The sequence below is a fragment of the Lissotriton helveticus genome, chromosome 11, assembly GCF_964261635.1.
Source record: "Lissotriton helveticus chromosome 11, aLisHel1.1, whole genome shotgun sequence".
In the NCBI taxonomy this organism is placed as follows: Eukaryota; Metazoa; Chordata; class Amphibia; order Caudata; family Salamandridae; genus Lissotriton; species Lissotriton helveticus.
This window is the reverse complement of record NC_136072.1, coordinates 851,059,103-851,081,347: the sequence shown is the minus strand read 5'-3', so window position 1 is coordinate 851,081,347 and position 22,245 is coordinate 851,059,103. Positions and strand designations below refer to the sequence as shown.

Sequence of the window (22,245 nt, the reverse complement as noted above, 5' to 3'; positions counted from 1 at the left end):
ATGCTCCGATGAAATGCTCGAAATGACTGAACACGCCTGAAATATTGGAAAAGAATAAATGACAATGACAGACTGTGGGCGTGCCCATTTTAGGAGATTGGAGAGCTGAGGCATAAGTAATTAAATGGGCAGAGAGTTGGAAATAAAGTAGGTAAAGTTGTTATTGAGATTTCGTAAACACCACAGAGGAAATTAAATGGCAAACTAGGTGCAAGACGTGGACCCATATGGGATTTGCATTTTTGAGTCGGAACTTGCCAAATTGGGCAGACTCGCTGGGTCAAGTAGGAACCTGCGCAAGGGGAGCCAATGAAAGTACTACATTCTTTTTCCAATGATTACCGCCTCCCTTTTGCCCTGGGAATCATTCGTTTTAAACTAGTTTTTTATGCTGCCCTATTATAGTGCAATTCCTATTCAAAACCCGCTGCATCCTGATGTAATCTGGTAATTACAGACGGTTTACTAATTAAATCCCAGGCCCATTCAAAGCAGTTTCAAGAGACCAATATATAACCTGGAATGCCGAGGCTGCAGAAAGGCAAATTCAATGTAAACAAGCTGCCCCTCCACCAAAGAAGCAACCCTGAGGCATCTGTTGGCCCGGCTCGATAATTCTTGTTCGGCCAGCCAGGTGAGTTGTGTGCATCTATCTACTGATAAAAACAATAAGCCGTCACACAGAGATGAGTGAAGAAAACCCTAGGTGCTGTGGGGAGAAAGGCAACGGGTTTCCTGAATGATGGATACGGATTTTATGGGAAACATCCTTTACCACGCAACTTTTACCACGCAGTGCCTTTACAACGCAGGTTTTACAACGAAAACCATTACAACGCATTGCACTGGGGGCGCGCTAGAATAGGGAATAGTTTTAATTTACTATCCAACACATTCCCTACTATCCACGGGGACTGGAGTTGGAATAGTAAATTAAACTATTCCCTATCCAGCACCCCCCAAAGCAATGCGTTGTAATGGCTTGCGTTGTAGAACTTGCGTTGTAACGGCATGCGTGGTAAAAGCATGCTTTGTAACAACGTACATCCGGATTTTACACAGGGCAACCAGAGGCACACGTACCTAAAGTTATCGCGGTAGAGAGACGGTATATGATCGTAGATGAAACGATCTAATAATGGCGCAGAACGTTATCAAACTGAACATGTTTCCATGTGGCATGTTCTTGGTGCCCTTTGACAACAATGCTTTCCTGGACTACCTAACTAATCCCCATCAAAGGCAGTCGCGGCTGGCATGACGGGTGGGTGGGGGTGGTGGAAATGTGGCCATCACGGGGGATACGGGGGAGACGGGAGGGGTTTAAATAAAGACAAATATTAAATAAAACTTACTGTCCTGCTTCTGGATGGGTCCCGACTCCCGAGTCCAACTGCCGCCATCCACCATTTTCAAATTCCAACCTGCAGCAGTCCTCGTCATCTAGGAAAGGTAGCCTCCCTCCCTCTGCCAATCACAATGTTGCAATGGCAGCATTATGATTAGTGAGGCGCAGCGGAGCGGCCCCACCCGGGCCATTTTCTCTATGTAGGCTGCTGCCGACCAAATAGTCAGTATGCACAACAGTGAGCAAGCCACTCCCCCCTGCCCTCGAGCAGGACCGCCCACCCGCAACCAGGCAATTACACTTCTGCTTTCTTGCTGTGCGAGAACACAGAAACATAAAATGGTAGTTATTACCAATTATGTTTCTGCCTTCTCGCACGGCCAGAAAGCAGTGGGGTGATGCCCCCACGCCCCAATGGGGGAGCCGCCACTGCGTATACAGATTCAATGAATGCTATGCATTCTTTCAAATATTTTACACTGAATAATTTCCGATAGTTATCGTCATATCAAAATAAACTTCAAGGTAGAATTATGGAGTACAAATAAACCTGTGAATTGCTATAGTAGATTTGGATAATTCACGCCTCCTAGATTCAAATTGCAACATATTTAACATACTAAAGACTTCCTTCAGCATTTGGTAAAGGTTACAAATCGTTCCTCACTTTGTGCTCCCTTAGCACATTCAGAGGCAGATTTACTACATTTTTGTGCAATGCAACACAGCAACCAATGTTGCTTCCTATGCACAAGGCGGAGACAGCAGCGCAGAGCCAAATTTACTACATATGGCATGTTGTTGCTCTGTTCCCCTGCACTATCGCACACACATCCTGCATAGCACCAAGCACACATCTTTGCATCATATTAGCGCGTATTGAATGCATCTAGAATCAAAATACGCAAAACAGCATAAAGTGCTAGCTCTGCTAAAAACAACACTTTCCTATCATAAAAAAGGTTTTTTAATAGAAAGTAAATACCCTATCATAACTATGGGTGGGAGCAACACGCGTTTTTTCACTCAATGGAATTCTGCGGAGTTACAACAGAAAAACTCCACGAGATTCCGCAGAATTCTGCTGATGCGTGGAAAATATGCAGCTTGCACTGTTCGTACTGCGAGTTAGTGGCGGTAGCGTGAACAGCATCGAAACTCAGTGCAAACGGCACCATGCGTTATGCAAGAGCATGCAGCCATTCAGTTGATTTTGCTGCCGCTTGCAAATCTACTCGAGCCGCAGCCCTCAGACCATGATCGCTCGCGAACTACGCCGACCGCCCATGTTAGAAAATCGTTCTAGGGGATGCCAAATCTCGCTCACCAGCACACATATTCTGGTGCTTCTTGGGAGAAAATTCCACCACGTGACAATAGCCAGAATTGGGCCAGAACTCAGCATTAAAGAGTAATGCGGAGTGGGCAAAAATCAGCCAATTCTGGGGGGCAGAAAGGAGCATTCCGCCCACCCCTAATTTTGCATCACTTTATCTGTTTTTCCCAACTAAACCAGCACGCACACTCACCCACATGCAAACAAGCTTAAATAAGTGGCCTGATACTTGTCCTCATTATGGATGTCGGGCAATTCCCAAACTCCACAAGAAAGATGTCATTAAGTCTTGCTTGTGTGGAGCGGACCCATTAATATTTTAGAAGAGTGCCATAAATTCCTATCTGTGTCTAAGGGTTCTAGTTTAACTATCTTGGGACAGACAATTGAGTGATACACAAATTAATTCTGGGCATCCTCATAACAATGAATCTTTATTCCAGGTCACACTTCTCATTTAGAATGTATGCCCACTTCCCAGACAACCACCTTGAGGTCGCCTCTTTCAAGAATTTCTGCAATTTATTTTTCCATAGGCCCCTCTCACTAACACTTCCCTCCTCTAAGGACGAGATATACCTGCATTATCTCCTGTTCCCATATACAGTCCAGAAGCGTCATACTTCACAACCCATGGGTTGAGGGGTATGCACTGTAAAAAGTATGAGCAAAGACTGGAACGACAATTAATTGTCAATAATGTTAGCATTGTCTATTTTTATCTATTCCTTGTCACTCTATTTACTAATTAAGATATACGAAAAACAATGAATGCCCACAGCAAATTGTTATTTAAACTGTTTCTTTCATGGGTCAGACACTAGATCACCAGTACTGTACTGCAATAGAGTGTAAAAACTGAAACTCTAGTCTTGCAGTGACAGACTACCCTGGCTGTCATCTGTAATCCACAATGACAGTAAAATAGGAAGCCAAAACTGCTGCCTTGCAAATGTCCTTCAGAGAAGCTTCCTTGCTGATACAGAGAGAGGAGGCCAGCCTCCTTAGAAAAATCCCCATGACTACTGGCGGCTTGTCAGACAGAGTGTATACCTTTTTAAATGAGAACTCTAATATACCTCAAGATGCCTTGGACAGTTTATGCCCCTTCTAGGCTTTCTTGCAGCTCACAAAAAGCTGTATTGATAACGTTTTCTGATAAAGCCGACTAGATCAGTGCTGGCCATCCAACATCTAGAGCTTAAAATCAATACTGATCTAGGAAGAGTGATCAAATGTTATGTGCCAGAGAAGGAACACCAGACCTTTGGTAGAAATCTATGTCCTGTTATCAATGTTAATGACTGAGGCAAGAGCATAAGGCACAATTGCATACAGTAACTATGGGGCAGATGTATCAGCCGTTTTTTTTGTCGTAAACGCTGTGATCGCAAAATAGCAGCGTTTGCGACAAAAAAAACGGGATTTGGAATGTATCATGCAAAAAGCCTCGCAATATTAAGGAATCGCAAATTTTGCGATTCCTTAATATTGCGAGGCTTTTAAGAAATGGCAAATTGCGATTTCTTATTTGAAATGTATTAAGCATTTCAGTGTTGCAATTTTTGACTAAGAATTCGCAAATTACCACGAACTTGTAGTTGGTGGTAATTGGCGAATTCTTTTCAAAATGCACTTTTTTAAAATTCTAAAGGTGCCATATGACGCTCATACATGCCCTTAGGGCATGTATGTGCGCCATATGCGCACACATGTCAAATTCAGGGGTGCAGCAGGGTGTCCTTAAGACACCCTTGCACCCTTGAAATTATTCTCAATTTGCGATTAGCAAATTGCTAATCGCAAATTGGGAATAATTTCACATTCATTCCTTTGGGCCTCCTGGCCCATAGAAATGAATGGGAAATTATTCCTTAATTGCGATTAGCAATTTGCTAATCGCAATTAAGGAACTTTAAGAAATCGCTAAAAAATAGCGAATGTCTACATACATACCATTTTGCACTTCTCAAATAGCGATTCCTTAAAAATCGCTATTTGAGAATCGCAAAATGGTATCTTGATACATCTGCCCCAATATTCCTAATCGATGTTGCAACCACCAAAACTACTGTCAAAGGATCAAAGGGAAACTTCTCCGGGGTTCAAAACAAAGAGTTTGAACCCGAACTCTAACAATCATAAAGGAATAACTAGTTTTGTAGAAGATTTAGCAACTAAAACCTATTGAATAATAGAGACATTAGTACTTCCAACATCTTTAGCACTACCCAAGGCCGACAAGAAAAGATAGCAACAGCCTACTGCGCTTTGTGTCTTTAAATACCTCAACTGTTTCAATAATCTGAGGATGCCTAATAGTGCAGGCAACTTATGCGATCACCTCTGTTCCCTACAAGAAGCCATTATTTGTAGGGCTCTCTTGCAGTCTGGAAGTATTTTTCTTGGTCTTCTTAAACAGATCTGCCCAGAGAGCACTACTAAAATGCCTCATCTTGATAGGAAGATTCTGATAAACTATGGTAAAGTTGGATTTTGAGCAAAGGTTAATGCCTGTATGTGAGAAGGTACACAATGTTGGACACCACACCACATACATCCACAACGAGCTGTCTCAGATCAGGATATCAGTTCTACCATCCAAACACCAAACACAGACTCAGGTCAAAGCAATGGATCTACTGTAAAAGCATCAAACACAGAATTTGTTTCAAATACCTAGACTACTGTCAAAGGATCAAGCCCAGAACAAATAATTCAACACCTAATTAGCGGAACCTCCAATTATGAGACCCTACAAATCATGCTCCTAAAGCACTCTTGTCACTGTTTCTGATGCCGTCTTGGTCATGCTGAGTAAAATTCAATCATCATACTATGTGCTTTTTTAATTTCTTTATAACCTTTGATAGCAACCCACACAGCTCGCGTTACCACTGTGAAGACAGGACCGCCTGCCACATAAACCATGTAATGGACGGCACCAAGAAGTCCCCCCAATAGGATAGTTCATCTCTGACTCTGTAACAGTGACTGTCTACCACACACAAGGATCTCTGGTCCTCACCATATAGATGCTACCCAAATCCAGCATGTCAGCAGCCACTTAAATGTGTCTTCCATAAAAACTTCAAAACACAATTTGAAGTACTATTTGGAATAGGGGTATGATGTTTTTCAGGTTGATAGTATGTTAAATCATAAGCAAATATGTTTTCTCTTGCAGACGGATTATGGCTGTGATATGGAGAAGGGGAGTGTGTGTACCTACCACCAAGGTGCTATTCACTGTGTACGAAGCATCCAAAGCAGGTAATATACAGCACTATCAAATTCCCTCAGCGATATTACAATACCGAGGATGGACAATGTGTATGAAAGTCATTCAACAGGTGTAGACTGACGACTTTATAGGCCCCCATGAAAGTTCTCCATGGAAATTTGATCCAGAATTAATGCACATGCACCACTATGAGTGAGACACCGTGGATCCAAAGTAGGCATCAGGTAGAACATAGCCACCCTGTGATCTCTAAGGACTTTATGCGTTCAAATAAGGCAAAGCGAGAAAACTTTAAAACCTACCCTACCTTTGGCCCATGTCCGCACCACTTAATGCATCCTTTTGGCCTGTTGTTATACATTGGGCTATGAATGCTGCACGCAGGCAAATCTTGGCCATGTGAATTCCAAGTGGAAAACCATATTGTTGTGACTGCTATGCAGTACAGCGAAGAGAACATTGAATTCTAATCAGGAATCTCATGTTAGTTTACTCACTGTCAGGTTGTATAACTTTAGGGTAGGAGTTGCACCATTCTTGCCCATCTTGGAGATTTATGAGTTCAAAGCGTAATCACTCTCCACTAGGCCTCCCTGATTTCACCCTGATGGCCAAGGACTCTGAATAAACTCATCCAATTGGTAGCCTTGGTCCAGAGCATATACAAGGATCCTCCCTCCTCTTTTTTTATGGAGTCTGGGGGCCAAGTAGTACAAAGTGTGCACAACAGAAATATGGTTATCTGTCATTATAAATCATTGGGTTTGTAAATCCAAAATATGCATCCTCATTTTGAATGAACCATGCCAGTACTCTTATTCCTGAACTTGCTTCAGGTTTACTCTGTCCCTATTTTGTGTGAACATGTTGCGCTGTATGTCAGTGAAGGCAAAAATACAGTCTGCACCACTGATTGACAACAGAATCAACTGAGTCAAAGGGGGGGAAGGATAGGGTTGCTCAGGTGCCATGCGTGTAAGAAAATGTCTGATTAGTTTGTAAATTGACTATGCAGAATTTTGGACCTAAAGTAGCGATGTGCAAAAATGTATCAACCAGTAAAGTTGTGGAAGTTCACGATTTTCACCATTTGCATAGTTTGAGAAGATTCCCAGTTTAAATTTGGTTTTGCTTGAGCATATTGCGATTTAATTTGCACTGTGTTACTAGATCGTTTTCAGTCAAATTCAGTAATGGCTAATGCATGCAACATTTCTTCGAGGGTTTACCTTTTGTGATGTAAACCGTTGCAAAACTCACAATTTTCACACAAATGTGGAGAAAACACTTACAATGTTGTATCTTCAATTGCAAAGTTTTCCAATAGAATTTTGTTAAGGCTCCAAAATGAAAATTGGAACAGTGCACAGTGCGAGCCCAAAGAAGGTAAATGGAAGACCTCAAGATAATTTCTTATATTTCAAGGGATCTGTTTGCCCAATTCATACAAGAAAATGTTTTTTGCCTGAATAGCATTCTTTCAAATGTTCACATGGTCTCTCAGCTCAAAAATATGGTCTTTTTACTCAGAGGAAGATAAGAGAATGAACCTAGACGTTGCTCAGAATGAACTATGGTGGTTGACGTGATAGGATGAGCAGGGAATGGCCCATGGTGAAATGATCACACTTTTTCACTTGTTCCTCTTCCATCCAAGACCACCCTTTGTTTGTGAGAGTCTGAATGGTTGTTCTTGTCATTCTCTTTTCAGTCCTAAATATGGTTCTGGACAGCAGTGTTGCTATGACTCAATGGGTGCTCAGGTTCTCACAAAGGACTCAGTGGGAGGCAGCACTCCAGACCGCGGCCATGACTGGGGCTCCCCGCCATACAAGAAGCCCCCCAGAATCCCTAGCTTTTCCCACTGGCTCTATGATGTCATCACCTTCTACTATTGCTGCTTGTGGTCTGACAACTGCCACTACTACCTTGAGCGCCGACCCTCCAGCGAATGCCGTACCTACACACCACCCAGAGTTGGTAAGTTTAGCTTTGTGTGCAAGTGCACAGGCATAAAGAAGTTAAGTACTTCAGCAACAGCTGACGCAATTTTGTGGTGGTCTGTTGGAACTTTTTCTGCAACAAAATAGTTTGTAAATGAGATTATTCTTTCAAAATAATTTTATGGGAGGATTATTCTCATGTAAAATAAAAAATGTCATGTTCTTCTCCCACAAAATTTACTTTTTACACTGACCTAGACTATGTTCTACGCAATAAAGCTGACAACATCTTTTCCAGTTATGATTTAGTGTCATTAGTTCCCCACCCTCTTGCTTCATTTTCTCTCTTCTACACCAACAACCTTAATTCGTTTATAAATCAATATCTAAAAATATCATCCAGTTATTCACCCAAAAATGTATTATAAGCATGTAGTTGTTATAAATTCAACAATTGCTCCTGGGCCTTGTCCATCCTAATTTTCCAACCAAAATAAATGAATAGATAAATAAAAGTACAGGGCAAACACATCGTCAAGATAAATTTGCTCCTTAAAATCCACAGAGAAACTTCATGTCAGCCACCCACCACCTTCATATGATGAGGATGATGACAGGTATGAAAAGGAACGTAAAATGTATCTGGGCAAACCTACAGAGGAAACTAGGAGGAGAGTTGAGACAGTGCGGAAATCTTTAATTTAGAATTAAGCGTTTTTCAACCGATTATCCGTGTTGTATGGATTTCCTGAGGTGAATTTTGTGATTAAAAAGCAATTCCAACTATGCTATCTAATTTTCAGGGGCGCATTTTAAAGCTCATTTACACAACATACAAAGAAACTTAAATTCAATGTATTTCTCAATATGTAACAATTGAAGTCGGTCCTGCCATCAGAGATGTGGCCTTGCCTTTCAGGTTAAGTAGGAGGCGAGTTTTACTCTTGGATTTGGGGGAGATCAGGCTTTTTAAATCAACTTTGTTTACAACTTTGAATACTCATTATTTGTGTGAGCACATCTAGAGATCTTACAAACATTGCTTTAAAGGCAATAATGTGAGATGGACCACTTTCTATAGTTTCGAGATATGGTGTAAGATGTCTCTGAGTCATCACCTACCTGTGACTTCATGAAATTGTGTTTGTCCAAGAGGCAACACCATTTCAATCCAGAGCTATTTAGCTACCCCAGATGTTACCCCAGTTAGTTGTAGTCAATTATCAGGTGTTCAAGTTCTGATGTCCGATAGCCAGGAATATAGGTTTATCATACAGATCAAAGAACCTGTCTACTGCCATGACTGTGTATATGTCATTTGCACAGGACCGAAAACGCAAGCACTACCATGATTAATGGGGATTTGAGAGCACAGGTAGATGTTAAAAGTGTAATATTTTCATTGATTATTCAGGTAAAAATTATTCAAAGCAGGCCTAGGGAGTTCCCTCCCCGTGCACCAATAATACACTCAACTGATATACTGAATGTAATGTGAGAATAACTCTAGATTGGATGGAGGCGCCAATCCAAGAAAAGCAATGTTTGTGATTGTGATGTCTTTAGGCTTCAGTTGTCTTCTTAGAACGCAGGTGCGGGGATCCAAGTGTAGTGAACCCTTTATGTAACCATCACCTTGAAGAAAGTCCACATGTAAATGTACAAAACACAGGTTACTCTACTCTAGACCCCACCAAAAGCTCCATGGGGCAGATTCACAAGCCATTTGCGTCACTTTTGCGTCACTTTTAACATGGGAAAAGTGACGCAAAAGTGGCGCAAAGGGCTTGTAAATCTGCCCCGTGTCTTTAACAGCGCAAGCGACTTACTCAGACTGTCAATCTATACATGAGGTACATTAACTGGGAATAGCACAATTCTTTCTCCTTCACACACCTAGTGAACGATGTCACTAAGAATGTGCATTGTGGCATTTCAAAACCCTCTGCCAAGTGCATACATCTCTTAAATTATACGAGGAAAGCAATGGCACTGTAAAACGCGGTCCCACTGCCAATATGTTAACACCTCTCTTGCCAATGTCAACAGCAGCATTGGAAACACCTCCCTCCTTGCCGGTCACGCCACAGATGTTGCTTGTGAACCTCCAGTAGAGGTTGTGAAGGTGTCGGATGGCTAGAACACTGGAAGGACATTTCAGCAAAGAGGTTCTTCTCTCTAAACATCCCTCAGCGGTCCGAGTCCTCTTTGCCACCAGGCTTTTTAGTTAGACTGCTGATTTTGTCTTGAGATTGTCTGGGGGAATTAGATACGGGTGAGGTGTCAACTATCTTTTTTTAAGTTTCACCAAGTATGACTCCTGCTCTCGACAGGTGTAAAAGTACCCCGCATTGAAGCCAGAAGCATAACCATCACAGCAGCAAGGGGGTTAGCTGCTCTGCCTTTTAGACTGTCGCTAACTTCTTAATTCCACTCTGACATGCATCATGCATGTTTTTCTATACATCGTGTTAGTCGCATGATATAGCAGCGCAAATTTAGCACAGTAATAACATACACAATAGCACAGCCGACCAGACATCACAGGCTGGAAAACACAAGTGCATTTCCAGAGATGATTCATAGAGGTTTTCTTCGGCAATGCTGCCATCTAGTGGATTTGTTGGGATCTTTGTTGGTTGTGTGAATGTGCTACCGTTATCTCTTCGTGAATCTGTTTCGATTTCCGGTGAGCCTGTATGCTTGTGGCTTGGTGCCGCTATTAACCTATTAACCTTCCTGCTCTCCAGTCTGCTCATGGATCCTGGAAGTGCCTCATTTTTTAAAATACTTAGGGCATCATGGGGCACATGCATCAACCTATTTAGGAAGTGCAAACGGTGCGAATCGGTAAATTCGGCCGTTTGCACTTCCTAAATACGTTTTTGGGATGCATCAAACTCATTTTCAATATTCGTATTTTTTTGCATTTCTTAAAAATGCAAATGCATTTAAGGAATCGCATTTGTGCGATTCCTTAAATGCAATGCATCAATTTAAAAAAAAATGCGAATTTTGAAATTGGAAGTGCAAATTACCACGAGGTTGACCCTCGTGGTAATTTGCGAAAATCTGTCAAAAAGCAAAAAAATTCATTTTTTAAACTGTCATGTTACAGACACACATGTCCTTAGGACATGTGTGTGTGAAACATGCACTTTCAAATGCATTTCAGGGGTGCAGGGGGGGGTCCTTTGGACCCCCCCCTGCACCCTTGGAATGCATCAACAAATTGCGAATTTGTAAATGCCTTCCCATTGACTCCTATGGGCCTTTTGGCCCATAGGAATCAATGGGAATTGCGAAAATGCACTTAAGAATTCGGTATTTATTTGGGATTCGGTAAAAATTGCGATTTTTACCGAATCACAAATAAATACCGAAAAAAATGATGCATAGCATTTTGCAATTCTTAATTTGCAATTCGGTATTTTTCGCAAATTAAGAAGTGCAAAATGTCTCAATGATGCATGTGCCCCATTATCAAGAACAGGTGATACAATTATCGCTGCTTTATCAGCAGGAAACTGCCGCTGAAGCGGCGATTATGGGCTTGATAATATGCCCTTGTGAATTCCCATAGCAGCCCAGGTTAACACCAGAACCTGGGCTGCTATGGGAATTCACAATCAATCAATCAATCAATGCATTTATATAGCGCACTACTCACCCGGAGGGTCTCAAGGCGCTTGGGGATGGGGGGTCCGCTACTGCTCGAACAGCCAGGTCTTGAGCTGCTTCCTGAAGGCGAGGTGGTCTTGGGTCAGGCGGAGGTGGGTCGGGAGGGAGTTCCAGGTCTTGGCGGCCAGGTAGGAGAAGGACCTTCCTCCTGTGGTGGCTCTTCGGATGCGGGGGACGGCGGCGAGGGCATGGCTGGTTGATCGAAGCTGGCGTGCGGGAGTGTAGAAGTTGAGGCGGCTGTTGAGATATCTTGGACCTTGGTTGTGTAGGGCTTTGTGTACGTGGGTGAGGAGACGGAAGGTGATTCTCTTGTTGACCGGGAGCCAGTGCAGGTCTCTCAGGTGTCCGGAAATGTGGCTGTGTCGGGGGATGTCGAGGATGAGTCTTGCTGATGCGTTCTGGATCCGCTGGAGTCTCTTCTGGAGTTTGGCAGTGGTTCCGGCGTAGAGGGAGTTGCCGTAGTCCAGCCGGCTGGTGACGAGGGCCTGGGTGACCGTCTTCCTGGTCTCGGTGGGGATCCACCGGAAGATCTTACGTAGCATGCGCAGGATGTTGAAGCACGACGAGGAGACGGCGTTGACTTGTCTGGTCATGGAGAGGGAGGAGTCCAGGATGAAGCCCAGGTTGCGTGCGTGGTCTGTGGGTTTGGGTGCGCTGCCCAGGGCGGTGGGCCACTAGGAGTTGTCCCATGCGGAGGGAGAAGAGCCCAGGATGAGGACTTCTGTCTTGTCTGAGTTCAGTTTCAGGCGGCTGTTCATCATCCACTCGGCTACGTCTGTCATCCCTTCGTGTAGGTTGGCTCTGGCGGTGGCGGGGTCGTTGGTGAGGGAGAGAATCAGCTGGGTGTCGTCGGCGTAAGAGATGATGTTGAGGTTGTGTTGAGGGCGTGCGATGGCCGCAAGGGGGCTCATGTAGACGTTGAAGAGGGTGGGGCTGAGAGATGATCCTTGTGGTACGCCGCAGATGACTTTGGTGGCCTTGGATCTGAACGGGGGGAGGCGGACTCTCTGTGTCCTTCCGGCGAGGAACGACACAAGGACATATTATCAAGCCCATTATCCCCTCTTTAGCGGCAGTTTCCTGCCAATAAAGCAGCGATAATTTTATCGCCTGTTCTTGATAATATGCCCCTCATTTATTTATTTACTCAATTGTTTTTGTGATTTTATGTAGATAGGCATCAGAGCGCTTTACAATAAAGCAGAACATGCCAATAACCAAAAAGAAAATGTACCGTACTTTAAAGCAGCAGCAGCTCCTCGGCTATTCAAGAGGAGCTTTGCACCCCCCAAAAACAGCAGGAAAGGCCTTGGGGGCGGGGTCTGGGGGTCGATAAAACTGATGGGAGTGGTGTGTGCACTCCCTTCACTGTACATGACGGTTTAGCCGGCAAAACCGCATGCGCAGTGAAGCTCTCTCCAACCCCAGCTGCATTGCTAGTAATGAAGAGGGCAGGTACAAACTCCCAGTCCATCCTAGAGCGCAAATCGAGAGTGCTCAGGCCAATCCTGAAGCTGCTCTCATGTGAGAGCAGTTTCAGGATTTGCGGTAGAGCAGGATTGGAGCCTGTGCATGAAGAAGAGGAAGGAGCAGAGGAACACAACACAGGACGCAGCCGATTGAAGGTAAGTTTTTTAAAATTATTTTGTATTTCCTCCATCCCTTCAGGCCTCCCCACCTCATCACCCGCCCGCCCGCTCATTTTGGTATTCGCAGAAGGCACTTACTCATCAATGAGTAAGTGCCTACTGTGAATACCAAAGTGAGTAAGTTACTCAAAATAAGTAAGTTACTCATTTTGGTGTTGACAGGAGGCACTTACTCACTCATCAATGAGTAAGTGCCTTCTGTGAACACCAAAATGAGTAATTGCCTTCCGTAAATACCAAAATGTTAGTACGTTTAGGATTTTGTCTTAAGTTAGTTCTGTGAATCTGGCCCTATGTCTTGCAATATTGACTATATTCTCATCGTTTCGGCGATCTTCATATCATATGTCTTCATCAGGATGATAGATCATTTGACTGATATAGCAGATAGCCAGATAGCATTAAAAGATATGTATCTTAATCTCTCTTCCCAATCTAGAGTTCACACGCCCAAAATCCCCACTTGGTTTTTTGCTTTAGGGCTTAATTTGGTAAAAAAGAAACAGGGGTCTTTTAAACTTATTGTGCAATGTTTCTCTTTATGTAGGATGTTATGTAACCATAAGTCACGAGTTATAGGTGATCAGTATGCCATATCATTTCTCTATTTAGATGAATCCCATTCCTCTCATATGTCTGTTTAAAGATCTCTTTCTTCCCATGAAGAATGAGACCCACATGCAAGCAAAATGAGAAATTACATTCCACCCATTTGTGTTTCAAAGTCTCCCAAATTATATTTATGTCTGTATGAATATTTACTCCATCCTCTCTCTCAAAACCACGACATGCATTTATTTATATAAAAATGAGGGGACCATGGGACAGATGTCCAGAAACCAGGGCTGTCCCTGAAATCGGGATGTCTCATCACATGGCCCTCATTTCTTCTGAAAGAACTTTTATTGTAAGGTAACTTATTCTTTGGAGTTTAAGGTTGTTCTCAAAGGTCTGTTTTCCATTGGGTCATTTCACAAAGGAATTTGCCCTGAAATGTCCAACTCCCTATTAGTAAACGTGCAAAGATGACACAGTACTTTCTAGTTGTGCTAACTATACATGACTATTATGTTAATATTCCCATTTTAGATGCTTTGGGGCCAGTTCACAAAGTCATTTAAAAGTGAATGAAATATTACTACATGAGTACTACTTTACATATTCATTAAAGATTTTGTGAATCGGATCTCAAATATTTGTCTGGATCTAGGCTTATTTCCCTTTGCTTTTCCTGACTGGTATATGATTTAGCTCTTAAGAAATATCAAAGAGTGATTTTATTATCGTGTAGCCAATGCTTCGGACAACAGATTTAGAGAGTTTTGCTCCCAAGTCCATGAAATGCTTTGAATTGTACAGAAGTGTATCTGTGGTTTCACCCTGATCAATGTCTTGTACCCCTAACAGCTTCCATCTTCGGAGATCCCCACTGTGTCACCTTCGATGGGGCAAACCTCACCTTCAAGGGGAAAGGGGAGTACACACTGGTCCAATCCAGTACCTTAACCATCCAAGGGAGGACACAGCCTGTGGGTAAGTTGCGGCAATATGATGGAGTGATTTGGTGGTCAATAGTTTGAATCTCAGCAAAGCTGATTCAGCCTTCCTTCCTTCTGCATTTACTAATTGATGTGCCAATAATTTGGTTAACAGTAACACCAGCTATTTACAAAAGTTGGACATGACAGAAGTATGAAATGAAGCGCTAAATAAAAAACAAGTTATCATGAGCAGTTTTAACATTACAGGCAAACTTCCTGCCATGATTTCGCTGTTCTTTGTGTGCCACAATAGGAAGCTTCCTGGAATGATGTAACACAGAATTTCCCCAGGTGTTTAAACACAGATCAGAGCCTTTAACCTTTGTCCTGCAGCAGGGTTCAGTCTATGTGTGCCTTCTTGCTGTTTTAATTTCAGTTACTTTCCACATTTCTATGTGTAATCAGGAGATAGAAATGACCTCTGGCTATTGTCCACACTCCCTACATTTTAATTAAATCTAGAGAAACGCCATCTCTGTATCCCTCATATTATGGCACTGTCACGTGATACACCATATGTATAAGGGTGGCAACACATTTATCTACAGATGCAGACAATACCTATATTTTTAGCCTAAACTTTATGAACAAACAGTAGTACCATCTGTAGAGATGTAGCACAGTCAGTAATAACGGTTTTATTTAGCGCTTTGTACCACACATCCAACCCACTTTAGCCAATCTAATGGTATTGAATTTATTGACATCTGATGAATGAAAGCTGAAGTTGTCTTGTTAGGATATATCCGTGTGACTTGCACATCATGGAAGTTATCAGCTGCAAGAATTTAATTTGCTAATGGATCAAGATGGCAAGATGATGCAGCGATTTAAAAGCTGTCCGCTGACACCTGCTGTAATCTGCAGGTCGTCAGTTTGACTGTGCCACACTGTTAGACCTATGCTGAAAGAGACAATTGTCCCTTGCAAGGTAAATGAGTAAAGTACCACAATTTCACAATCAACATTGGGTCTATTAGTGTCTCATTTGACAGTTAAGGATTTTATTCACAAATTAGTTACACTAAAACAATATATGAAAAAGGTGAGTGAGCAGGACGTGACAGGGTATTGGGAAGTCAGCCGATTTCCTTACCACAGGCAGGTGACTTAAAAGTGACTTTCAAATTGACAAAATGTAGATAAGCAGAAGTCACAATCAAAAATACATCATGTACTTCACAATTAATTTCAAAAGTAAATGGAGGCAGCACCAGAATTGAAAGTAAATCAATGGAGCCAAAAGTTTATTCCAAAGGTAATTTTTCTTTTTTAATTTTCTTATTTCTCAAGGTGCACAAGACAGCCAACGCGTTTCGCTCCGAAAGGAGCTTCGTCAGGGCTGAAACAAGCGTGAAATATACATATATATTAAAAAAACGTACTGACACAAAGTACAATAACATTTAAAAACAGATACAACATACAATGTACATGAAAGAACACCAAGAGGGGGATGACACTATGTCTACAAGAACTCAATAAGTACAATAACCACATTGTTTAACAAAGTTTATATATATGAACAAAAGAATCTTCTTAAGGTAATTGGGTCATTCTGGTCGTTAACCCACTTTGGGAAGCAGATTTAAGCAAAGAAATGAAAAAAGAGGGGGATAGAAGGTAAGTAGCGCGGAAAGTCTTAAGTAAAGGGAGGAAGAAAAGGAGAAGAAACAATAAATGAAAAATCAGTTATGAAACAAGAATGTATAAGCAGAAGCATATTAGTAAAGGAATAATTCTATACGGAACAGTGTGGACTCTAAAAACCCTAAGGTCAAAATTGACCAATAACAGGTAATCCCAAGAGTGTACCGTAAGGTATCTTACCGATTATGATGAATGATAAGTCTTTCAATAGTGCAGTCAGGATGAATTTACAGTATTGAGTTAAAATGCAAGTGTCGACGACGTTTCAATCCCTACAGGGTTAGGGGATCACCATCAGGACTAAGCAATAAAGCAAGAGCCTGAGAAGTTGCCTGGATAAGAAGAGGGAGAGGACGGTAGGGAATGGGGTGTAGAGAAAACAAAAGGAAAGGAGTTAAATTAAAGCATATCACAAAGGTATGGTCCTGTAATGTGGTATGTAATTCAGACGAACGCTTCCACTACTATACAAGGGGACCAGCGAATTGAGTTCCATTAAGGTGATTAATTTCCAATGCCAGTAGGTGATTATTGGTTGGCAATCTACCAATAAAAGTGACAACGAGGAATCAAGCAAAGGAGCTTCAAGATGTATTGGATGTATCTCAGCGTGCGCAATGTTCAACCATGTATACGGGACAAGCGGATGGTAAAGTGCAAAGCGACAAGCAAGAGGTGTGGCGAGTTCCAACCTGAAACAATTGGGTCTGTGCTGACTGAGGCTAGTTGAGCCTGGTCAAGTGGTGCACACAGATGCAGGGTAGATCACGAATAAAAAAGAGGTGAGAAAGGCACGACCAACCAAAATTGCCGGACTTGCGAGCATTACGCAGTGGAACAGGCAGTGCGTGAGCAATTGAAGGGATCATGCTGGGATGAAAAAGGTGCAATGGAGCAGGCAGTGCGTGAGCAGTAGTGTTAAACATATCAGGATGAAGGAGGCTTACTGGTATTGATAAGTCGATGGTGTCTAGTAATTGCGTGGATGCTCAGGCTTCCTTGGGGGTGAGCGGCCTGGGGAGGAGAAAAGAACCAATGAATGGAAGGGTGGCAAAGTGGGAGTAATTGTGACAAGTGACATGTGGGAGCGCAATTGCTTACCGGAGAATATATAAAAAGGGAGAATAAGTCGCGATCTACCGTCAAGTTGGAGGGTTGCACTGTTATGCGATGTCCCATCCAGGAGTGGTTTGGTGGTTAGCCGGTAGGGGATTTATGATACCCAAGCCTGAGGGAAAGGTAAAAAATGAGCGATAAGGTGGGGTTTGTCCGGCATTTTTGGGGAGTGTTGAAAGGGCACTCACCGTAATATGGCAGGAATTAGTACATCGAATGCGTCATGCTGAGGTATCCGTGTGCTCTGCTCCTAAGGAATTAGCCGAGTGGTTAATGAGGTGATGGGGTGCTCCAGATATGGGCGGCGCACGGAAGTGACACTGCATGTAGGTACGAACACCAATTCAATAGGGCATTATGGAGACAGTAAGGGCCATCTTGGAAGTGAGTGCCGTTAGTAGTTGCGCATACAGATATATTGATTGTTGCAACTGTTAATAATCGAGATCGAGTAAACCGATAGCAGGCCTTATGGTGTGTATACCGAATTTAATGTCAGGGTTGGCAAGGATGAATTGAAGTGACGCACTCGCGTTTGCGTAATTAGTAAAGACCTGTCATCCTGAGGGGGGGTCTTTCCCCCAAACCTTTGCCTTTTGCCTCACATTTTTGTTGGCCTTAGGACTCTAAACACTCTACCACTGCTGACCAGTGCTAAAGTGCATGTGCTTCTCCCCTAAACATGATGACATTGGTGTATATATGACTGGCTGTTTGTTGGACTGGTAAGTCCCTTGTATAGTGGTATACCATATACTCAGGGCCTGTTCTTCAAATGCTACTAGTGAGCCGCAGTAATGATTGTGCCGACCACAGAAGTAGCCTTTCAAGCCTGTCTCAGACCTATCATGGCAGTGCCTGTGTGTGCAATTTACTGCCACTTCGGAATGGCATTTACTTATTTATTTAGTTTATTTAAACTACTTGTGAAGCCTTAAACTTCCCTTTTTAACATATAAGTCACCCCTGAGGTAGGCCCTAAGTAACACTAAGGGTAGGGTGCTATGTAAGTAAAAGGTACATGCGCTTCTATGTTTTGAATGTTCTAGTAGTCATAAACAGCCTATTTCACTTTTCACTGCTGTGAGGCCTACCCCTCTCATAGGCCAGCATTCAGAATTCATTTACACAATTTTAAGCTGCAATCCCTGATCCGAGAGGAGTAGCTTTTTCCTGTTTGATATGTTTGGAATGGTAATGATAAATCCTGTTTACTAGTGAAGTTGGATTTAACATTACTGTTTTAGAACTGACACTTTTACAAAGTGGTCACCTCTATGTACTTACTGCTCTGTGTGCCTGACAGCATGTCTCCAATACATGTCTGGGTTGGGTGACAGCTACACTTCGAATATTCCCTCTAGACAGCCACAAACACAGGGCGTTGAGGCTCATCTGCATTCAGAGTACTCATCTGCATTCATTTTCATTCCTATGAGGAATAGGAGGGGCTGAAACTTACACTTCAATAGGTAGTGTGTTCTGGCCACACACAAAGGAGGGACACCCCCCCATAGGAGGCAGGCTTAGTATATGATGCACACTTATTTAAGTGAAGTACCTTGCACTAATCCAGACAACCCTTATAGTGATTTTAGTGGTCTTAGACAACCTTAGAAAGCTCTCTAAGTGGTAGTTGTTGGCAGCAGCCTCTGGCTTATCCAAAAGGAGTGTTAAGCAGCTTGTTTTACCAGATCTAATCATGTAGTGTAGGTTAAATGAAAAAGAACCACACAGTGTATATATAATAATAGTTCTATTTATTACACAACACTCACTAACGCATTGGTATATTTCCTATCAGGAGATAGCACAACAATCCTTCAATTGCACATAGTTAAGTAAGCATAATACACAGTGGTCTCAAGGGGGTGACCATACAATGTACTAAAAAAGTAGAATGCGAACTGCAATTGAAGTAGGGGATTGAAACAGGAGACTCAGAGTAGCTGAGGACACAAGGAACCACCCAAGGGATGGACCCAGGAACCCCATGGCGGCTGTGTGCAGAGTGGAAACACAGCTGTGTATTCAATGGAAGTCAACGGGAAAGTCACGGTTCCAGTTTGGAAAAAGAAGGACCCTTCCTAGTGGACCCTGAAGAAACTTTGTGGAAGACAGAGATTGGAAAGTAAGCCCACCTGTGGATATCCCAGGAAGCAAGATACATACACAAGGGAAGCTGGCTGCAAAGGTGCGAAATGACTTCAGGAACAGTTGTAGACCACAATGGAGGACTTCAGGAAAGATGCCACTGGAGAAGACTGATGCAAAAAGAACAATTGATGGACAGAATGCTGCACAATGTCAAACATTCACCCCAGTACAGAGATCCGGGCCTAAAGCCATCTTTTATTGTGCTCCCCATGCCATTCCAGTTCAGACCCATCCATAAGCAAATTAGTCTTGACCATGGTTCCCATGGGAACATTCCAGCCTGAACTGCCAAGCCAAGTCCTCCCTGGACTGGAAACAAGCATCCAAGGAACGGTTTTGGGGCAGCACCCCTCATCAGCCAGGCTAGCAAGACTCCAGTGGCATGAAGAGCACAAGACCCACTTCTGGGTATACCCGTGCCACTTGGGGTGACAAATGCAAAAAATACAGTTGACCCCAGTATAGAGATTTGGGCCTAAATCCATCGTCTTTTTTTGCTCCCAATGCCATTCCAGTTCAGACCCAGCCATATGCAAATAAGTCTTGACCCTGTTCCCCATGGCATCAGTCCAACCCAAACTTCCCAGGATGCTTGTTTCCAGTCCAGGGAGGACCTGGCTTGGTTGTTTGGGCTGGACTGTTCCCATGAGGCACATGGTCACAACTGATTTGCATATGGCTGGACCTAAACTGGGGTGGCATGATGAGCAAAAGAAAATGGATTAAACCCCAATCTGTTGACTGGTGTGAATGTTTGATTTCCTCCGCATTCCATCCATTATCTGTGTGTCTTCTGCTTTCTCTCCGTATGTGTGCCGGGTATGCCCAGACATGGGTCCTGGGCTCACTGTGTCACTGGATTCAAGCTAGCCTGGCTGAAGAGGGGTGATGCCCCGAAATCAGTCTCACAATGCATGTTTCCTGTCCAGGGAGGACCTGGCTGTGCAGTTCGGACTGCACTATTCCCATGAGGCACAGGGTCAAGACTGATGTGCATATGGCTCGGTCTAAACTGGGGTGGTATGGTGAACAAAAGAACAATGGATTTTACCCAAATCTATTGACTGGGGGTGATTGTTTGATTTGCTATGCATTCTGTCTACCATCTGTGTGTCTTTTGCTGGAGAAGACTGTACAGGAGCTTGGTGGAATCTAAGGGTGGATTCTTGGAGAGGAAAACCCGTAAGCAGAGGTGACAGTGCCTATGCCACTAGGAGGTGACCATGAGGCATGGAAGAGCAATGCCCACCAATGACCAACAGTTCAAAGGAGTTGACAGTGACCTTGTTGCTGCAGCTGTGAGGACCAGGCGACGCTGAGGAAGACCAGGAGCCGTGTGCGAGCTATGCCACCACTGCTACCAATGTAGTAGGCTGGTCTAGAATATGGTGCACACTTATTTAAGTGAAGCACATTGCACTAATGCAGACAAACCTTATGGTGATTTTGAAGGAGTGTTAAGCAGCTTATTTAACCTACACCAAATGATTAGATCTGGTAAAACATGCTGCTTAGGACTCCTTCTGGATAAGCCTGAAGGCTGCTCTCCATAGCTACCACTTGGAGAGCTTTCAAAGGTTGTCAAATACCACTTAAATCACAACAAGGGTTGTCTGGATTAGTGCAAGGTTCTTCACTTAAATAAATGTGCACCATATACCAAGCCAGCCTCCTACACCCCACAGGTAGCCTAGCAGACAGGACTGGGTTGCAAGGGATCCTTTGAAGGCACTCCTTATATCAAATGCATTTTGGGCTATAAGTACTGGGTCTCTGACCCCCTAAAATCATACACTTCTAGATATGGAACTGAACCTCTGTCAGTATTACTGCTGTGCGGCTTAAAGGACCCAACTGGACTGCTTATCTATAAGGATTGGTTTTCTGCTTTTTGCCCTGCTGCTTGATACCCCCTGGCTCTGCTACCTTCAGTCCCAGTGATCTCCAAGGGCTTGCTGGCTTGCTTCCTGTTTTTGGAACTCTCAAGGGCACAAAACACTTCCTGCAATTCTGCTGGTGCTGCTGGACTCTGACTTCTGTGAGTCCTACCCTTGCCTGACGTGCTCCCTCTAAGTTTTGGGCCTCAGAAGTGGGTTCTGTAGTTGATTTCTGCACAAACTGATGCATTGCATTGACTGTGTGAGAAATTCTGCCATATCGCCCTACGATGACAATGAGGAAGCTGCTCAATGACAGTGGATCCGCAACCTGCGCAGCTCGGTGAAGATGCTTTGTGCGGCTCGACGACGATGCATTGCTTTAACTTCAATGGAGCTCAACAATGTGGGATGCCCTTTGCGCGTCTCGACAACGCAGTAGAATCTCAACTTCAACACTTGCTCCATCCAAGGAATTTTTTCAGTGGGTCCTTTCTGGGTACTGTAGCCAACCTGCCATCGAATGTAGCTGGCCTGAACTTTGGATTTACTCCGGTCTAGCGCAAACTCAAGTAACGTTTTAGTGCTATTGACTTCTAGGCACTGTTTATGCATTAATTATGTACAAATTCATAACTCAACTTCTACTGATCGTATTTTTGATGTTTTGGTCTTATTTTGATCAGATAAATATTCTCTATTT

The 22,245-nt window shown here is 43.2% G+C and overlaps 1 protein-coding gene across 2 annotated transcripts in view; it reads left to right on the top strand.

Moving 5' to 3' along the window:
- SUSD2 (sushi domain containing 2) overlaps positions 1-22,245 on the top strand; it is a 900,046-nt gene that overhangs the window by 279,571 nt on the left and 598,230 nt on the right. Inside the window, exons 7-9 of one of the 2 annotated variants that reach the window (XM_078667086.1) lie at positions 5,872-5,957; positions 7,640-7,908; positions 14,609-14,738. In XM_078667086.1, coding sequence (XP_078523212.1) covers positions 5,872-5,957; positions 7,640-7,908; positions 14,609-14,738 — 485 coding nt within the window. The remainder of the gene's footprint in view (positions 1-5,871; positions 5,958-7,639; positions 7,909-14,608; positions 14,739-22,245) is intronic. The other variant, XM_078667085.1, reaches the window with a different exon arrangement.